This window comes from Oratosquilla oratoria, unplaced genomic scaffold, assembly GCF_046742065.1.
Source record: "Oratosquilla oratoria isolate Oo_2021 unplaced genomic scaffold, ASM4674206v1 SCAFFOLD47, whole genome shotgun sequence".
NCBI classification, from domain to species: domain Eukaryota; kingdom Metazoa; phylum Arthropoda; class Malacostraca; order Stomatopoda; family Squillidae; genus Oratosquilla; species Oratosquilla oratoria.
Window position 1 is genome coordinate 1,141,608 of NW_027467711.1, and position 21,222 is coordinate 1,162,829.

Genomic DNA, 21,222 nt, shown 5'->3' on the forward strand with positions numbered 1-21,222 from the left:
ACATCCGGGGGGCTGGCCACAACCTTTCTTTTTAACTATAAAAGAACTCTTTTTAGTAGATGGTATATTTGAATAAAGCTGTAATTGTGTTGATAAATCTAATTTTTGTCTTAATAAAGTTTTATTGTCAATAAATTTTGAATGAAAACCAATGTGTACTTTATTAATACATTATAAATTAGATCTACCAATTTCTCAGTCTCTTTTCCTTACACAAACTGTATTTTAGACAAATTGTTTATAGATGAATTGTAATTTAGACAAATTGTTTACAGATGAATTGTACTTTAGACAAATTGATTTACACAAATTGTACTTTAGACAAATTGTTTTGGACAAACTCGCCTCGTCATATCTCCTCTTCTGATTGGCTGGTCCTCAGTCGTGACGACATATCTCTTCTGCTGCTGCTGCTTGGCTGGTCCTCAGTCGTGACGTCATATCACCTCTTCTGCTGCTTGGCTGGTCCTCAGTCGTGACGTCATATCTCTTCTTCTGATTGGCTGGGTGACGGTTTCAAGCAAGCAAGCAAGCAAGCAAGCAAGATGACAAAAACATGATCAGAATTTTATAAGTATATAGATGAATAGAAGTGGCCCGAGAACGGAACAACCCTGAGGAACTCCACTTGTAACATTTTTCCATCTAGAACCTTTTCAATTTAAAACAACTCTCTCTTTTCCATCATTCAGCCAATTACTAGTCCAACTCAATAGGATACCACTTATTCCGTGTGAAGCTAATTTAGTAAGTAGTCTCTCGTGGGGGACGGTATCAAAAGCTTTTCCAAAGTCTACATATATTAAGTCTATATATATATATTGTTTCTTTTGTACTAATTCCAGATAACTGTGTTGTACAATTCCAGTAAGTTAGCTACGCAAGAACGCTTCCGTCTCAAATCATGCTGGCTATCATTTATAAAACGGTTACTTTCTAAATGATGTTCGATAGCACCTCTGATGATAGTTTCCATTATTCTTCCTACTATTCAAGTCAAACTTATAGGCCTATAGTTATTTGGTTTCTTTTTGTCACCTTCTTTCAATATGGGAGTAACGTTAGCTAGCTAGCTTCCATTCTCCGGATAGGATGGAAAATATTTGAAAATAATTTCTATTGCAACAACAATCTCATTTTTCATTTCATTTAAGATTCTTGGATGCCAACCGCCAGCCCATTGTTTTTTTTTTACTTTGAGTTTCTCTATACACCTTTTAATTTTTTCTTTTGTTATACTTACCGTAGCCAGTAAGTTTACCCTAGGTTTCACTTATGGAGGTGCTTCGTTTACGAATACCGAGCTAAAATAATTGTTTAAAGTATTACACATTCCTTCATTTCAATGCTCAAGTTGACCGTCAGCAGATAATAGTGTACCAATGTGATTTCTAGCAACCTTTTTATCTCTAAAGTAACTATACAATTCCTTGGGATTCTCTTTGGATTTATCAGCAATATTCATTTCGTATTGTCGTTTTCTCTTTTTTAAATCTCTCTGTATTGATACATAACTTTCATAGTCATTGCATGCACCCGAACACTTATATTTCTTATAAGCCTGTCTCTTTTTAGCAATACTTTTGTTCACTTTCTTTGTCGAGCCACTTTGGGCGAGCCTGATATGGGGGACGTCTGTCCTTAATTAAAAGGAATGTAAGTATGAATCATCTTAGTCAGCGTATTTTCAAACATTTCCCACATCTGATCTACAGGTCTTTCGCTTAATTTGGCCTCCCAGTCTGTGAGCTGAAGCTCCTGACGTAGTCCTATCAACTGAGCTTTACTCAAATCGGGTATTTTAGAAACACAATATCCATTCTCAAAATATCAAAATGGTTAACAGGTATCCCCCCGACCCGGCTTCACGTCACAACAGATTGGGGGGTAGTGTTATTCATTTACTCCTTCCCTAGTCCCTCTTCCTTTGTAACAGGCCCCTTTTTAAATATAGCATCCACCTCCCACTTCTACTACCGAAGAGGGTTGATTGCAGTTAGCAGTCCAAGTACATAGGCTCGAGTATTCGGCTCCTATTTTTTTTTTTTGTCTTTTCCGACTGTGGTGTTACCTGTCATTTACACATGTGTTACTACTTTTCTCCGGCATTTGTTGTTGAACAATTTCTATGTGTGTGTGTGTGTGCGTGGGCATTTCTGATGCCAAAGAAAAGTGCCCGTTCAAGTTCCTCACAAAATGTTACTTGACCATATTTCTCATAACTAACTAATGTCTAGCGCCAAATAACATGCACCCATTCCATTTCCCTTCCTTGAGACACACAGCATCGTTCACCAGTTACTCTTCGTCTTTCTTATCTCTTACAGAGTGCATACGTCTACACACAACGCAGCTTACCCACGATAGCTATGCTATCCCCTATATATATATATATATAAAACAAGATGGAGGCAGAACGAGCATGACAAAATTAATGCACAAACAGCTTGTTATTAACGACAGCCAGCCGCCAAAAAAAAAAAAAAAAAAAAAAAAATAGAATGCACACACCATCAGTTAAGGTTAGTCCCCGCACTCAAACACACTTGTGAATAAAGTAGGAGATTTTTTTTTTTTTGTCCTTGACTTGCTATCATTTTCAACATCAATCTCACAGCCACTTGGCATTATATTCTCTCTCCTTTTCCCAGTTGTGGGTCTTTTAATCATGCCACACTTCTCCAAGTGACACAATACTCTCTCTAGAACCTACGGTCACTTCTGTTATTTCTTCTTCATATACTACAGCCTTGTCAAGTCATACGTTTCCTATTTGCATTGGCCTCATTAGTGTACCTGTCACCACTTCCCTTGTACTTTCTGCCACTGTACCCAAAACCCTCATTCCACAAGTCTTCTATACATATATGGATTTTTCCTTTCTATTTCCTCATGTCATGTTCAGAGTGCAGTTGGTTAGTTAGTTCATGGTGCAGGGCATTTCCTCCTCACCCTTCCCTGATAAGAACAGATAAAACACAGTACAAGTCAATTCATATTCAAACAAGAGAGAAAATGCATAATAGAAGGAATGGATCTCCTGCTGTCAAGGTGTGTATAAGCAATGCCCCATTTCAAACTAGTTCTACGCAGAACACACTGCTTTCAAAACATACTACAGAACACAGCTTTCATGGCAGACGAATCACAAAGAAGGTAGACGTAACTGCAGCTTGATCAAATCTGCAAAGGTACATATGGGACTCCACGAGCACAGCAGACAAGAATAGTAGTAGTAATATCAGGATCAATGGATAGAATTGACATTTGTATTAGATACATCTCTCTCTCTTTCTGAATGACATGTGGCTCCAAAAGGAGCCGGGTTGCCCAACCAAGTGTAACAACTTCAAGGAAGAAGAAAAAGTTTACTTGGAGGAGGTGTACTTGGTGACGGCCTTGGTGCCCTCAGACACGGCGTGCTTGGCCAGTTCACCAGGGAGTAGAAGCCTGACAGCAGTCTGAATCTCCCTGCTAGTGATTGTCGAGCGCTTGTTGTAGTGGGCAAGGCGGGAAGCCTCGGCAGCAATGCGCTCGAAAATGTCGTTCACGAACGAATTCATAATCGACATAGCTTTGGAGGAGATCCCGGTGTCAGGGTGAACTTGCTTCAGCACCTTGTAGATGTAGATGCTGTAGGACTCCTTCCTCCTTCGCTTCTTCTTCTTGTCTCCCTTGGAGATGGACTTCTGGGCCTTACCGGCCTTCTTGGCGGCCTTTCCGGACGTCTTGGGCGGCATGTTGCTTCTATGGCAAATGTCAGTGTAGTGCCGGAAGCTAGCTAGCTAGGACAGGATAGATAAGATGGAAGAGAGGGGGGTGAGGGGGGGTGGGGTGTGTGTGTAAGTGTAAGAGGTAAGGGGGGGGAAATGGAAGGAAGTCGTAGTTATGATAGGTGTGGGGCAGACCCACTTGCGACTTTGGTACTATTTTTATAAGTTATATGTGTTAGAGAAGCAAATGCCTGTCGGATGGAAGGCTTGGCTACCTTAAGATCGTAATGTGTTCTTCTCCTTGAGTTGTTTGATTGGCTGTTAGTGTTTTTTTTTTTTTTTTTTTTTTTTTTTTTTTTTTTTTTTTTTTTTTTTTTTTTATTAAAAAAGTATACTACTAGTATTCTTACCTATGTGTAGGAGTTGAATTTTAGGGGTATCTTTTGTCATCCATTATGAAGTGGGGGGGGGGAGATCTTGAATTCAATATTCGTATGCTTTTTTTTTTTTTTTTTTTTTTTTTTTTTTTTTTTTTTTCTTTCTATTCAATGAGTATGATTTATTTAATCCCTTAAGGAGTGACGGCTAGTGATTTTGTTTTAACTGACATATATGATTGGGGGGGGGTATTAATTCTATTGCCATGCTCATTGATTTGGATGATATCACGTGCGATTTGTTCGCACGTGTTATCATCTTATTATTTTATTTTTAAACAATAACAATAACAATAATGGTTAGTAGGGTTAGTTGGATTTAAAGGGTGATATGTATTTTATGTGTGTTTGTTATGTTTGCATTATGTATTTTGGTTCGGGGGGGGGGCTGTTTATGATGGGAGACACTCTAGGCCACCAATTGTGATCTTGTCCGTGTTCTGTGTCTATGTTTTCGCTGGTTAGTACTAAGTCTGGGTTTGTGATTGTGAGTTTGTTCCATGTTCTGTAAGCTAGTCTGTAGAGTCTTGTGTTGAGTGGTTCGAGTTTGTGTTGTATGTGTAGTTCTTCTATTGTGTTAAGGTATGGGGGTATGGAGTGTGTGGCAAATCGTAGTGTTTTGTTTTGTACTGCTTGTAGTTTTTGGAGTTGAGTTGGTCTTAATGTGATTGTTGTGATTGGTATATATTCAAGTTGTGGTCTTATGAGTACTTTGTATAATCTTAATAGTAGTTTGGTGTCTAGGTTTCTGAATCGTTTTATTGTGTGTAATGTTTTTTCTGCTAGTATTTTTCTGTTGTTCGTGTGTGTTTGTAGGCCTCTGTTTCCAAGTGTTAATCCTAGTATCTTTATGTTTCTTTGTTTGTGTATTTGCGTGTCTCCTATCCATATTTCTGCTGGTTTCTGTGTTGATATGTTGAGTAGTTGGAATTTTGTTGTGTTTGTCTGTATTTTCCATTTTTGTTCGTATGTGTTTATTGTTTCTATTGTTCTGCTTGTTTTGAGTGCTAACATGTTTTTTCCTTTTTTACTTGGGTATGTTATGATTTGTGTTAGGTCGTCTGCAAATTGTATGTGTGTGACTCCGTGTGTTGGGTTGGGGGTGTCGTGTGTGTATAGGTTAAATAGTGTTGGTGAAAGAATGCTTCCTTGGGGGACTCCACTGTGTATGTTAAAGGGTCTTCCTGTATAATGGTGTATTCGTATTTGTGCGCGTCTGTTATCTAGGTAATTACAAAGTATTCTTGTGAGTATGTCGGGGGTGTGTGTTTGGTGTATTTTTGTATTTGAGTCCTGTGTGCCATATTTTGTCAAATGCTTTTGTTATGTCTCGTGATACTATGTTACATCCGTGTTTGTGTCTTTGGCTTATGGCAATTGTTTCGTATATTGTGGCTATGGCTGTGTGTGTTCCTCGTCTTCTTGTAAATCCATGTTGGTTTTCGTTTGGGGGGGGGTTGTTGTATAAGTGTTTGAGTAGTCTTCGTTGTAAGAGTTTTTCTAGTATTTTTCCTGGGACTTCGAGTAGTGATATTGGTCTGTAGTTGTTTATGTCTGTTGGGTTCTTTCCGTGTTTGGGTATGAATGCTAGTGTGGCTGTTTTGAAGGTGTCGGGGAAGTATCCCATGCTGAATGTTTCATTGAATGTTTCTGTGAGTAGTTGTAGTGTTGAGTCTGGGATGTTAGTTAATGTTATTTTGTTTATTTGTGATTGTCCAGGTGCCTTGTTTTTGAAGTTTTTTATTATGCTTTTGATGTTATCTAGTGTAAAGGGTTTTGTGAGTGTGTTGTCTGGGTCAAGTCGTCTCATGTCAGCTAAGTTGATAGGTGTAATGTCGTCTTGTATTTCTTGGATTTGTGTTGTTATTGTTCTTTCGTGTTCCATGTCAAATGTTGCGTTTTCTGCTGGTGTGATTCTGAATATGTTTCTCCAATGTTGTCTGAATATGTGTTCTTTGTGTTTGTCTTTGTATATTTTTTGGTTGTTGTGAATGATGTAAGGGGTGGTGTTAGTAGGTGTTCCTGTTAGTCTTTTGATTTGTGTCCAGAAGTATTGGTTGTTATTGTAGTGTAGGTTTATCTTTCGTATTTCGTTGTTCCAATGTTCGTTGTATAGTTGTTCGTTTTCTTCTAGTAATTGGTTTCTGATGTCGTGTAGTGCTCGTTTTGCTTGTGGTGTCCATATTCCGGTGTTTTGTGCTTGTGTTTGTAGTTGCTGGTATTGCCATTGTAGTAGTTTTAGTGTATCTGATCGTCTTGGGTGTGGTAGAGTTTTTTGCGTTGTTTTGGGGATGTGTTTGTCCATGGCTTGTTTTATCATGGTGTACCATATGTTAAGTTTGTCGTCGATGTATTGTTTGTTGCGTGTTGTTCTCTGTCTTTGTTTGTCGTATTTTGTCCTCTCTGTGTTTAGTGTATTCTTGAATCCTGTCCAGTCTGCTTTGTGGAATTTATATCTTTCTGGTGTGGTTATTATTATAGGTTTTGTTGCTAGTGTTAAGTATATTGGGATGTGGTCTGATGTAGTTATGTGTCCTGGTGTGATTCTGTAGTTTAGATGATGGTGTCTGTTTGTTAGTATTATGTCTGGTGTTCCTTGTCCGTTTTGTGTGATGTAGGTGGGGAAGTCTGGTCCTAAGTGTGTTATGTGTCTTCTTTGTATTAGTTGTGCTATTTGTGTTCCTGTTATGTTTGCATTGCTGTGTCCTAGTGTGGGGTGTTTAGCGTTCATGTCTCCTATTATGTATACTGGTAGTCTTTTTCTGGTTAGTCTTAGTATGTCGTTTATAGGGAAGAGGGGGCGTCTGGGGGGTAAGTATAACGTTGCTATTATTATTGGTCCTTGGTTTGTGTCAATTTGAAGTGCTAGTATTTCGTCTTGGAAGTCGTCTAGTAGTTTGTGTTTAATGTTGTGTTTAATTGCTACTGCTATACCTGCATGTGTTTGATTGTAGTCGTTTCGTCGGTGTACTGTGTAGTTGTGTATTTTTAGTCTGTCTGGTGTGCCTATCGAGTTTAATAGTATGATGTCTGGTGTTATTATGTTGTATATGTTACAGAGTTCGTTTCTTCTGTTGAATGTCCACTGTATTATGTTGTGTTGGATGATGTGTATTTGTTCCATGGTGTTGGGTAGAAGTGTGTTGTTGTGGTTGTTTATTCGGCGTTGTGTGTCCAGTGGTGTTCGTGTTCTGTGTTCTTGTCGTGGAGGTCAAAGTGTCCTTGTTTGAGTTTGTTAAATTTGGTTTGGTTTAGTCTTACTATGTTGTAATGTGTTAGGTTTATTTGGTCTGTGGCTATTTGTGCAATGATGTCTTTTTCTTTGTGTGGTGCTGTGTATATTATTTTGATTTTTTGTTTGGTGATGAGTGTCTTTAAGGTGTCGTGTGTGGGTTCTGTTGGTATCTGTTCTGTTTCTGAAGTGACGAGTTGAAGTCCCAGGCTGTTTCTTGGATTTGGTGTTCGTTTCTGTGGGGGGTTAGTGCTTTCAGTGTTGGATGCGGGTCTTTTTAGTGTCTGTTCTGTTGTTTCCATGGGTTCTGTGGTTTCTGTGGTCTGTGTGTTGGTGGGTGTTATGACTGGTGTTGTGATATTTTTTGAGTGGTTACTGAGTGCTTTTGCTAGTTGTGCGGTGTTGATGGCTTGTGTGGGGATTATGACTGTTGGGAGTCCGTTGGCTTTGTATATTGCATCCAGTGTGGTTTGAAATGTACCTGGTTCTTGTGTGTCCATGAGTGTAGCTAGTGTGATGGCTGTGTTAATTGTTGTCATGTGGTGTAGTGATGTGTTTGTAGTTGTTGGTGTAGGGAGGAGGGCGGGTTTTTGTTGTGTGGCTGTGGCGTAGGTTTGTGTGTTGGTGTGTGGTTGTTGGTTTGTTTGGCTGTTGATTTGTTTACATTTCTCCTTCTTTTTGGGGCACCGCATTGCCACAGCTGGGTGGTTTCCGTCGCAAAGGAGGCACTTGGTTAAGGCACAGGTGCATTGGGGTTGTCTGTGTTGTGTAGATGCGCAGTTGGAGCAAATTGTGTATGTGGATGGGTGTGGGCATTGTTTGCGTGTGTGTTCAAGTGAGTAGCAATTACTGCATTGGGGGATGTATGTGTATGTTTCCTGTCTGAGTGCGTGTGTGGGGAATGATTGAGAGAAAATTTTGAGTCCCTTCAGGAGGCAGTCTTTCACCATTTGTGTGGATTCGAATTTAATCTTGAGTATTGTCTTAGTGCGTGGTATTTTGATGACTTCTATGACGTGTGTGTTTGTGTTCAGTCGTTCTATTTCTGTTGTAATTTCCTCTAGTGTGTGTTCTGTGATGAAGGGGTCTACTTGTGTAATAACTAGTGTTCTGTTTGCGTTGAGTTCAGGTGGGTCTAGGATGTCGAAGCCGTTGTTCTTGAAGGTTGTTTTTGTGTTTTGTTTGCAAAGTGTTTCTGTGGTTGTGTCATCAGTAATCAGAATGAATGCTGAGTGTAGTGTAATTAGTTTGTGTATGTAAATGTTGTTTTGTCCTAGAGTGTTCCATAGTTCTGTTGTTCGTTGTTTATCTGTGGGACGTAAGTCCCGTATCCTGATTCTACCCATTGCGCTTAGCGCAATGGGTTAGAGTGTGCTCGTGTACTTGTGTGTTTGGTTGTGTGATTCGTGTCGTGTAAGGGGGTGGTGATTGTGGGGCGATTGTTGTAGGCGGGGGCGGGGGGCAGGAAACGTTAGTTGGTGTTAGTCAATGGGAATCGGCGACTACACTGATTTTGCCGCGGACGGTTGGGAGAGTGGTTCGGCGCGGGATCGTGGGAACGGCTGCTATCCCTGGTGAGCTCTGGTCAAGCACGCACGCGTCTATGCCGGTTGTGTCAAAGGGACACGAGACCGGGAGGGAGGTTCCCCCTCTACTACAGAACAGACCAAGTTTTTAGACCAGCAAGGGCTATGGCTGTCTGTAGCAGAGTTAAGGGGACATAAGTCGTCCAGCAGAGCGAGTTCTCAAGATTCGAGAATTATCTCGGGTACTGGGAATTTTCTTCTTAATATTCGGAGCAACGATGTTAACGGCACGACGGTTGGGCAACAAGTAGTGCCGGAACGCGTTGAAAATTTGCTTATAAATCAGACATAGTGGGCAGCAGTAGTTGGCAAGAGCGGTCGCAGGCGAACAAGAACCCAATCCCTGCGTTCTGAATGGTCAATAGCCTCCCTCCGCCAACCGCTCTGAGCCGCTACCTGATCCTATATATATCAAGCTTTTCCCCAGCGACGCTAAGTTACCCTACATAACCCACAACAACGAAAAACTACACGACGACAAAGACAAAGAACACGCATTCAGACAGGTATGGCAAAACATTTTCCAAATCACACCAGCAGAAAACACACAATTCGACACAAACCATGAAACAAAAATACTCACACACATAACGCAGCACCACCACCAAACACAACCCTACACAAACATAGACTTAAACAGACTAGACACTGACAGCTACATCGGAGGACCCATATACCTAGAAGACGTTAAAACCATAATCAAACACACCAAAAACAAAGCTCCAGGACATTCAGGCATCACAAAGCAAATACTCGCACACTTACCAAACATAACAATACAATTACTCACAGACATTTACAACGAAACACTCAGCCTAGGATACTTTCCACAAACATTCAAAAACTCAATCATTACATTCATACCGAAACAAAACAAAAACACCACCCAAATACAAAACTTACAGACCCATATCACTACTAGAAACACCTGGAAAAATATACGAAAGACTAATCACAAACAGACTTATGGCACACTTACACGAACACGACATGTTAAACCCTAACCAACACGGATTCACACCTGGCAAAGGAACACATACAGCACTCGCCATTTTATATGAAACAATTGCAGACGCACAAAGACACAAACACGCATGTAACATAATTTCTCGTGACATCTCTAAGGCCTTCGATAAAGTATGGCACGAAGGCCTTAAATACAAAATCATACAAACACAACTTCCAGACACCATCACGAAAACACTGTGTAGCTTCCTAGACAACAGAACAGCAAGAATAAAAATAAACCACCACATCGGACCACCCTTCCCTCTCCAAAGCGGAGTACCTCAAGGAAGCGTTCTCTCCCCAACACTATTTAACCTATATACATCAGACATACCACCACCTTCACACGGAAGCTACACTATACAATACGCAGACGACGTCACACAAATAATCACATACCCTAACACTACAGGAAAACACATGCTTGCCAGAAAGACAGAACACGAAATTCACTAAAATCAACACATACGAAAAACAATGGAAACTATCCACAAACACAAACAAATTCCAATTACTACCCATTTCAACACGCAATCCACCACCAATAAAAATAAACAACAACATAATACCATACAACAGACAAGCACGTATCCTAGGCCTCACCGTCAACTCACAAGGAATAAAACACCACATCAAAAACAGAATACAAACCACAAAACATACACTCAACAGACTAAGACGCTTCAGAGGACTCACACCAAAAACACAAATAAAACTTTACAAAACAATAGCACGACCACAACTGGAATACCCACCAATAATCACAGTCACTAGCACACACACAAACATCAAAGCCATGCAAACATTACAAAACAAAACATTAAGAACTATACTAAAACACAAACCACCATACCTTGAAACACAAGAACAACTCCACAAAACAGCTAACATAGAAACAATACACTCCAGACTCATCAGACTGAGTAGTAAAGCATGGCATCACATACTCGAACACAACTTCATCCCCCCACCTCCTCAATCAACAAAGAAAACTCGAGATCACACAAACTGGCCCAGACTTAAAACCATACTAGGTTGACATCCAGCCCTTCCGCCATAAGACACGGCCACTAGCTAATAAAAAAAAAAAAAAAAAAAAAAAAAAAAAAAAAAAAAAAAAAAAAAAAAAAGGAAGGTTACGTAATTTTGATATAAAGTACTTTACGATTAACTATACATAAAGCATCTCCTCATACAAACACACATATCCCCCAGGATATGTGTGTATCATTTAAAACATCATAATAGCATAAATCATACGGCACATTAGCTGAGCACTTACGTACGTAACCTCCCCCCCACAAAAAAAAAAAAAAAAAAAAAAAAAAAAAAAAAAAAAAAAAAACTATAAATATACGTATATATATATATATATAATTCAACTGGGAGCAGGTATGACATGACTTGTCACTAAATATAACTAAATAAAAACCCAAATAACTTACTTAACTTTCACGGCACAAAGCCCGCACAGAGTCACACCTGCTCCTAACTCCTGTAAATTTTTAAATATGTATTATTATGTGCACAACGAAGGAAGGACTTGTACTAAAATATAAAATTAACAACTAATAACATCTTGCCTTCAAAGTTAATTCAAAATGCATAAGAAGAAATAAGTCCTTCCTTCACATCATAAATATGATTAGCTAGATAGGGATTTTTATATAGCATAGATAGGATGACCTTATGAATAATATTATACCATGCAAGTGGGTCCGCCCCACACTATTACACTTCACTTCTTTCACTTTCTAACCTTTACCTTCACCTCTCACCCCCTCCCCCCCCTCTTGCCCCCACACTTCTCACTTACCTGTCGTTATTATTTATTTATTTCGACGCTTATCATTCGGCTTCTGGACACCACACTGTACGGACGTCTCTCGAAATACCTCCCTCACGCTGTGACCGCCGTTAAACGCCGACTGAAACCGTTACCCGAGCTAAGGGCATTTCTCAGCCTTCTCGCTCTGACGGTATATGCCCTATATAACCCCCCTTTCGACTGAGCATAGCCCTTGCTGGTCTATAAAACTTGCTCAGTCGACTGGGTGGGGAGGGAACCCCCATCGTTCCGGTTTCCCGCTACTACAGCGGACCGGCATAGGCTCGTCGATTAGGCAGCCAAGGCGTTTCATACGCTGCGGATTGACACTAGGGCACCAGCCAACGAGGCGCTCTCTCCTTAACCTCCGTTAGGCCATTAGACTGCGCGAACACTGACCGTCCCCTTGAGACCCCCCCTCCCCCAAACCTATTTCCTCGTCATTTTTCTTTCTTCTCTCCTTCAAACATAACACACACTCATACACAGCAACACACACACACGCACTAAAAACCCTTCGCGCCTCGGCGCGATGGGTCGAATTAACATACGGGAAACCCGGCCTTCGGCCGGCCAAAACAAACGGACTTCTATATGGAAACTTCTAACCAAGCTAGGGATACCAATCCAGAAATTGTTCACGAACGGAACCCAACATACCGCCATCGCTGACGACAAAACTATTGAAGAACTCGCCAAGAAGAACACTAAAACCGAATTCGCCAAAGAAGGACTGGACATTGTTGACCCCCCGGAACTGGACGCCAATCGAACCTTGATCATTAAACAAGTTGACGGACACATACACGAAGAAAACACAGACACAATTAAGAATGAACTGGAACGACTCAACACATACATGAAGATTACAAGCGTCATTAAACTACCCAACACAAACACTATACTCAAAATCAAGATGGAAACGACAACTATGGTAAAGAAAAGCCTGGAATCCGGCATTCTCATGTTCAGCCAGTCTTTCCCACCTCACACACTCAGCCAAGAAACATATGTACACCTCCCACAATGCACAAGATGTTATGCCTACAACCACACACTGAAACATTGCACTAAACCTGCCACTTACACAATTTGCTCTGGATGCAGCTCCCAAGAACACAGGATTAATAACTGCCATAATGCCATAAAGAAATGCATCGCATGCAACCTGAACCACCCAACTTTTGCAAGAAGATGCCAAGTCAGAAAAGATCTAATTAAGAAGAAACTACAAGAGAATAGAGAGCAAAACACACACACACACACCAACACCACTTACGCAAACATAGCCACTAGCAACGCTACCCAGTCACCCCCCACACCGACACCCAACCCTATCTCCCTAAAACATGTAACAGTAATCAACACAGCAATCATTCACGCTAACCTATCTGAAGCAGCTACACCTGGAACATTTCAACAGACAATTGACGAATATTACAAAGCCAATGGACTCCCCACAATAGTAATCCCACCTTCTGTCATAAAACCCACAGCTATACTAAACATGCTCAACAACACAACACACACTCAACCACAAACAGAAGAAATGGAAACAGAGGAATACAGAAATAAAAGACCACACACCACATCAGAAACTGAACAACCTACAAAGACAAAGAGAACAGAACAAAACACAGTAACAATACAGATTGTAACACCCAATACAACAAACATGACAGACGAAGAAATCCACCAAAACGCACACACACTCCTACAACAGAACAAGATCAAATACATATACACCAAAGAAATGCCTGAGGAGACAGTAGACACCATGATTCAACAAAAACTAATCGACTTGACTAAAGCCCCAATCCAAAGACTGACAGAGACCAGATACAACAAGACACAACAAGGTTACTTCGACATACGCAAACATAAACCATCAGACACACCACACTGGACAGTCAACTGCCAATAACTCAAACACACATGGACACAATACGCATAATACAACACAACGTACAACACTGGTCATACCATAGGAAAAACCAACTTACCAATCACTACTTAACACAAACACCAGACATTATTCTACTCAACTCGATAGGTAAACACACAGTCAAAATATTTAATTACAACACGCACACACAAAACACTTACAACGAAGACAATGCCGGAATAGCCATAGCCATTAAACAGAACATAAAATACAAATTAATAGACGACTTTGACGAAGACATGTTAGCCATAGAAATACACACAAACAAAGGACCCATCATCATAGCCACTACATACCTCCCACCACGAAGACCATACCTACCAACACAAGACATACTGAAAATCACACAGAAACCACAACCAACATACATCATAGGAGACTTTAACGCAAAACATAAAACACTAAAACATTCACACAATAATCACGTAGGAAAAAACATACACCACCTCATAACGCAAAACCACCTCACCTTCCTTGGTCCAGACTTCCCAACTTGCATTACACATAACGGTACAGGCAACCCAGACATGATATTCACCAACCGACACCACCACCTTACATACAGAATACACCCAGGCGACATAACATCTTCAGACCACATACCACTTCATTTAACACTCTCCACCACAGCGATCACTATCCCCACACCACCTAGACTACATTTTAAAGAAGCAGATTGGAAGAAATTCAAAACAATTCTAGAAACAACTACAGAAGAATACAACAACACAGAAACACAAAACAACACAAACATCCAAACAAAAAACACACAATATATAGACGGAAAAATAGAAAACTGGTACAAACTAATTAACAATGCAATCACACAGAGCATCCCTACAATACACTACAAACAACTACCCACACCAAAAACATCTAAAACACTAAAACAACTAATATGGAAAGCAAATAACATAAAAAACAAAGCCATAGCTAAAAACAACTGGACTCCACACATATCACAAACAATAAAACAACTACAATTACAGATATTAGAAGAACACAAAAGAAACTATGAAGAAACATGGAACAAACTAATTTCAAACATCAAATTCAACCCCAAACAACCAAAAGACTTCTGGAACACAATAAAGAGACTACAAGGATCTAAGACTAACACTTTACCCTACATAATTCACAACAACGAAAAACTACACGACGACAAAGACAAAGAAGACGCATTCAGACAGGTATGGCAAAACATTTTTCAAATCACACCAGCAGAAAACACGCAATTCGACACAAACCATGAAACTAAAATACTCACACACATAACACAGCACCACCACCAAACACAAACTTACACAAACATAGACTTAAACAGACTAGACACTGACAACTACATCGGAGGACCCATATACCTAGAAGACGTTAAAAACATAATCAAACACACACACCAAAAACAAAGCTCCAGGACATTCAGGCATAACGAAACAAATACTCGCACACCTACCAAACATAACAATACAACTACTCACAGACATATACAACGAAACACTTAGCCTAGGATACTTCCCACAAAAATTCAAAAACTCAATCATCACATTCATACCGAAACAAAACAAAGACATCACACAAATACAAAACTACAGACCCATATCACTACTAGAAACACCCGGAAAGATATACGAAAGACTAATCACAAACAAACTCATGGCACACTTACACGAACACGACATGCTCAACCCTAACCAACACGGATTTACACCTGGCAAAGGAACACATACAGCACTCGCCATTTTATATGAAACAATTGCAGACGCTCAAAGACACAAACACGCATGTAACATAATTTCTCGTGACATCTCTAAGGCCTTCGATAAAGTATGGCACGAAGGCCTTAAATACAAAATCATACAAACACAACTTCCAGACACCATCACGAAAACACTGTGTAGCTTCCTAGACAACAGAACAGCAAGAATAAAAATAAACCACCACATCGGACCACCCTTCCCTCTCCAAAGCGGAGTACCCCAAGGAAGCGTTCTCTCCCCAACACTATTTAACCTATATACATCAGACATACCACCACCTTCACACGGAAGCTACACTATACAATACGCAGACGACGTCACACAAATAATCACATACCCTAACACTACAGGAAAACACATGCTTGCCAGAAAGACAGAACACGAAATCACTAAAATCAACACATACGAAAAACAATGGAAACTATCCACAAACACAAACAAATTCCAATTACTACCCATCTCAACACGCAATCCACCACCAATAAAAATAAACAACAACATAGTACCATACAACAGACAAGCACGTATCCTAGGCCTCACCGTCAACACACAAGGAATAAAACACCACATCAAAAACAGAATACAAACCACAAAACATACACTCAACAGACTAAGACGCTTCAGAGGACTCACACCAAAAACACAAATAAAACTTTACAAAACACTAGCACGACCACAACTGGAATACCCCCCAATAATCACAGTCACTAGCACACACACAAACATCAAAGCCATGCAAACCTTACAAAACAAAACATTAAGAAATATACTAAAACACAAACCACCATACCTTGAAACACAAGAACAACTCCACAAAACAGCTAACATAGAAACAATACACTCCAGACTAATCAGACTGAGTAGTAAAGCATGGCATAACATACTCGAACACAACTTAATACCCCCACCTCCTCAATCAACAAAGAAAACTCAAGATCACACAAACTGGCCCAGACTTAAAACTATACTAGGTTGAATCCAGCCCTTCCGCCTAAGACACGGCCCCTAGCTAATAAAAAAAAAAAAAAAAAAAAAAAAAAAAAAAAAAAATAGGGAAGGTTACGTAATTTTGATATAAAGTACTTTACGATTAACTATACATAAAGCATCTCCTCATACAAACACACATATCCCCCAGGATATGTGTGTATCATTTAAAACATCATAATAGCATAAATCATACGGCACATTAGCTGAGCACTTACGTACGTAACCTCCCCCCCCCACAAAAAAAAAAAAAAAAAAAAAAAAAAAAAAAAAAAAAAAAAAATATAAATATACGTATATATATATATATAATTCAACTGGGAGCAGGTATGACATGACTTGTCACCAAATATAACTAAATAAAAACCCAAATAACTTACTTAACTTTCATGGCACAAAGCCCGCACAGAGTCACACCTGCTCCTAACTCCTGTAAATTTTAAATATGTATTATTATGTGCACAACGAAGGAAGGACTTGTACTAAAATATAAAATTAACAATTAAATAACATCTTGCCATTCAAAGTTAATTCAAAATGCATAAGAAGAAATAAGTCCTTCCTTCACATCATAAATATGATTAGCTAGATAGGGATTTTTATATAGCATAGATAGGATGACCGCATGAACTTTCATTATACTATGCAAGTGGGTCCGCCCCACACTATTACACTTCACTTCTTTCACTTTCTAATCTTTACCTTCACCTTTCACCCCCTCCCCCCCCCTCTTGCCCCCACACTTCTCACTTACCTGTCGTTATTATTTATTTATTTATTACCGACGCTTTTAGAGAGAGATAGAGGACTCGAGCTGCAGACACCACCGCGAGAAGACGTGCTCAGCATTCTCCGCAGTGTGCCAGAAGCAATAATCCAACCGATACCCGAGCTTAGGCAAATTTCTTCTTTGCCCCTCGCTCTGTCGGATATATGCCCTTATAACCCCCCTTTCGACTGAGCATAGCCCTTGGTGGTCTAAAAACTTGCTCAGTCGTCTGGTGGGGAAGGGAAACCCCCTCCCTGTCTCCCGCACCTAGCGGAACAGGCATAGGCCGAGACCCGGCGATCGAGCCACCCAAACCGTTGCCAATAGACACCCGGGCGCCAGCCGACGCGGCGCTTTCCCTTATCCTGCCGCTAGCCACTTAGCCAATTAACGAGCACAGACCGTACCCCTGCGACCCCCCCCCCCTCCCTCAAATCATTTCCCTCTTTTTCCTCCCTTTTAACCTTTCAACTCTGACACATACACAACACAGAACACACACACACACCAAAGCCCAGCGCGCCTAGGCGCGATGGGCCGTCTTAAAATAAGAGAGAACCGGCCCTCGCCCGGAAGCAACAAGAGAGCCACCATATGGAAAACCCTAACCAACCTCAACATCCATATACAAAAACTATTCACAAGCGGACCCCTTCACACCATAGTAGCAGAAGACTCAACCATAGAAGAACTCACCAAGAAAGTAACCAAGGCCGCCTTCTCCAAAGAAGGTCTCGAAATCACCGACCCTCCTGAACTGAATGCGAAGAAGACCTTAGTCATCAAACAGGTAGACGACCACATCTATGAAATGGAACCGGAAGACATTAAATCAGAAATTGAAAGATTGAACCCCGTTAAGATTACCTCAGTCATAAAATTGCCAAACACCAAGACCATCATAAAGGTGAAGATGGAAACCTCAGCAATGGTCAAACGCTCATTAGAACACGGACTATTAATCTACAGCCAATCCTTCCCCCCACAAGCACTCACACAAGAAATATACATTCAACTCCCCCAATGCACACGTTGTTATTCTTATGAACACACACTCCGCCACTGTACACACCCAACAACCTACACCATCTGTTCCGGTTGCTGCTCCACAGACCACCGCATCAATAACTGCCATAATGCTCTCAAAAGATGTATTGCATGCAATCAAGACCACCCAACATACGCTGCAAGATGCCCAGTCAAGAAAGAGCTGATAAAGAAAAGGATGCAAGAACTTAAAGAACAACACACAACCTCAAACACAAACACCTCATACGCCACAGTAACCTCAGGCAATACTGCTCAACCCACACATACACCTACACCCAACCCGATAACACTGAAACACTTAACCGTCATCAACACAGCCATCATCCACGCAAACATCACAGAAGCCGCCACTCCAGGAACATACCAACACACGATAGATGAATATTACAAAGCCAACGGACTTCCCACCATAATCATACCACCTTCAGTCATAAACCCAACACCAATACTTAACATGTTAAACAACACCAACCACTCCCACACTGAACAAGAAAACATGGAAACAGAAGAACAAAGAAACAAAAGACCACTCACCTCAGAACAAACAACAGAAACCCAACAACCTTCCAAAGCCAAGAAAACAGAACAAGATAACATACCCATACAAATAATAACACCAGACACCAATGACATGACAGACGACGCAATCCACCAAAACACACACACTCTCCTACAAACAGGCAAAATAAAATACATCTACACTAAGGACATACCTGAAGAAACAATAGAAACACTAATAAAACAAAAAATACTAGACCTGACAAAAGCTCCTATACAAAGACTGACTGAAACAAGATACAAAAAAACAAAACAAGGATATTACGAAATACGCAAACACAAACCTACAGACACACCACACTGGACAACCAACTGCCAATGAATCACGCGCACATGAACACAATACACATAATGCAACACAACGTAAAATCCTGGACAAAACACAGACAACACGAACTATCCAATTACTACCTAACACAATCACCAGACATATTACTACTCAATTCCATTGGCAGACACACAGTCAAAATACACAATTACAACACATACACAAAAAACACATACAACGAAGACAACGCAGGCATAGCCATATCCATTAAAAAAAACACAAAACACAAACTTCTTGACGACTTCGACGAAGACTTATTAGCAATAGAAATAGACACAAACAGAGGACCCATTATCATAGCCACACTATACATCCCACCACGCAGACCCTACATACCAAAACAAGACATACTAAAAATTACACAAAAACCAATACCAACATATATAATAGGAGACTTCAACGCTAAACACCAAATATTTAACCACACATACAACAATCAAATAGGAAGAAATATCCATCCCCTAATAACACGAAACCACCTCACCTTCCTCGGACCAGATTTCCACACAACCATAACACCCTTTGGCTCAAGCAACCCGGACATGATTTTCACCAACAGACACCACCACCTTACATACAGAATACACCCCGGAAACATAACATCATCAGACCACATACCTCTCAACCTCACACTTTCCACTACGGCCATCACTATCCCCACACAACCCAAACTAGCATACAAACTAGCAGACTGGAAAAAGTTCAAAACAATACTAGAAACAACAACAAATGAATACATAACCACAGAAAAACAAAACACAAACAACCAAACAAAAAACACAGATTACATAGACAACAAACTAAACATATGGTACAAACTCATAAACAACGCAATTACACAAAGCATACCAACGACACAACATAAACAAGTCCCCACACCCAAAACATCCAAAAAACTGAAACAACTAATATGGCAGGCAAATTACATAAAAAACAAAGCCACACTCGAAAACAACTGGACGCCACACACAATAAGAACAATTAGACAAATACAAACATTAATACTTGAAGAAAGCAAACAAAGTTACGAAGACACATGGAACAACATTATATCAAATATCAAATTTAATCCCCAAAAACCACAAGAATTCTGGAACAAAATAAAACAACTCTTAGGATCAAATACCCCAACCACACCATACATAATACACAGTAACGAAAAAATACACGACGACAAAAACAAAGAAACAGCATTCAGACAGGTATGGCAAAACATATTCCAAATCACACCAGAAGAAAACACACACTTTGACACGAATCACGAAACAAACATACTAACCCACTTAACACAACACCTCCATCAAACACAACCATACACAAACATAGACCTAAACAGACTAAACACAGACAACTACATTACCCAACCCATACAACTCGAAGACGTCACAAACATAATAAAACACACAAAAAACAAAACACCCGGAGAATCTGGAATCACTAAACAAATACTCTCACACACACCAAAAATAACTAAACAATTGCTCACAGACATATTCAACGAAACACTGAGCCTAGGATACTTTCCCCAAAAATTCAAAAACTCAATAATCACCTTCATACCAAAACCAAACAAAAACATAACACAAATACAAAACTACAGACCCATTTCACTACTCGAGACACCAGGAAAAATATTCGAAAGAATCATCACAAACAGACTAATGGCACACCTACACGAACACGACCTGTTAAACCCACACCAACACGGCTTCACCCCCGGCAAGGGAACACACACCGCACTCGCCACCCTATATGAAACAATTGCAGACACACAAAGACACAAACAAGCATGTATAATTATTTCAAGAGACATATCTAAGGCCTTCGACAAAGTCTGGCACGAAGGCCTTAAACACAAAATACTACAAACACAACTCCCTGACACTATCACGAAAACACTGTGTAGCTTCCTCGACAACAGAACAGCCAAAATAAAAATAAACCAACACATAGGACCAGCCTTCCCACTCCACAGTGGAGTCCCACAAGGAAGCGTCATATCCCCAACACTCTTCAACCTATAC

The 21,222-nt window shown here is 40.2% G+C and overlaps 1 protein-coding gene and 1 long non-coding RNA gene across 2 annotated transcripts in view; one reads left to right on the forward strand and one right to left on the reverse strand.

The window, feature by feature from the left end:
• The window catches only part of LOC143023350 (uncharacterized), a 140,446-nt gene that overhangs the window by 6,092 nt on the left and 113,132 nt on the right, over nucleotides 1–21,222 (forward strand). The window lies entirely within an intron of this gene.
• LOC143023460 (histone H2B) lies at nucleotides 3,305–9,396 on the reverse strand. Its single transcript, XM_076181981.1, has 2 exons — nucleotides 9,229–9,396; nucleotides 3,305–3,777 (listed from the first exon to the last, which is right to left on the reverse strand). Exon 2 carries the CDS (start codon nucleotides 3,738–3,740, stop codon nucleotides 3,369–3,371), a length of 372 nt encoding a protein of 123 aa, XP_076038096.1. The 5' UTR covers nucleotides 3,741–3,777; nucleotides 9,229–9,396; the 3' UTR covers nucleotides 3,305–3,368.

Bases quoted from the DNA above. Each gene is read 5' to 3' on its own strand.
- LOC143023460 (XM_076181981.1), bottom strand. From the start codon at position 3,740: ATGCCGCCCAAGACGTCCGGAAAGGCCGCCAAGAAGGCCGGTAAGGCC.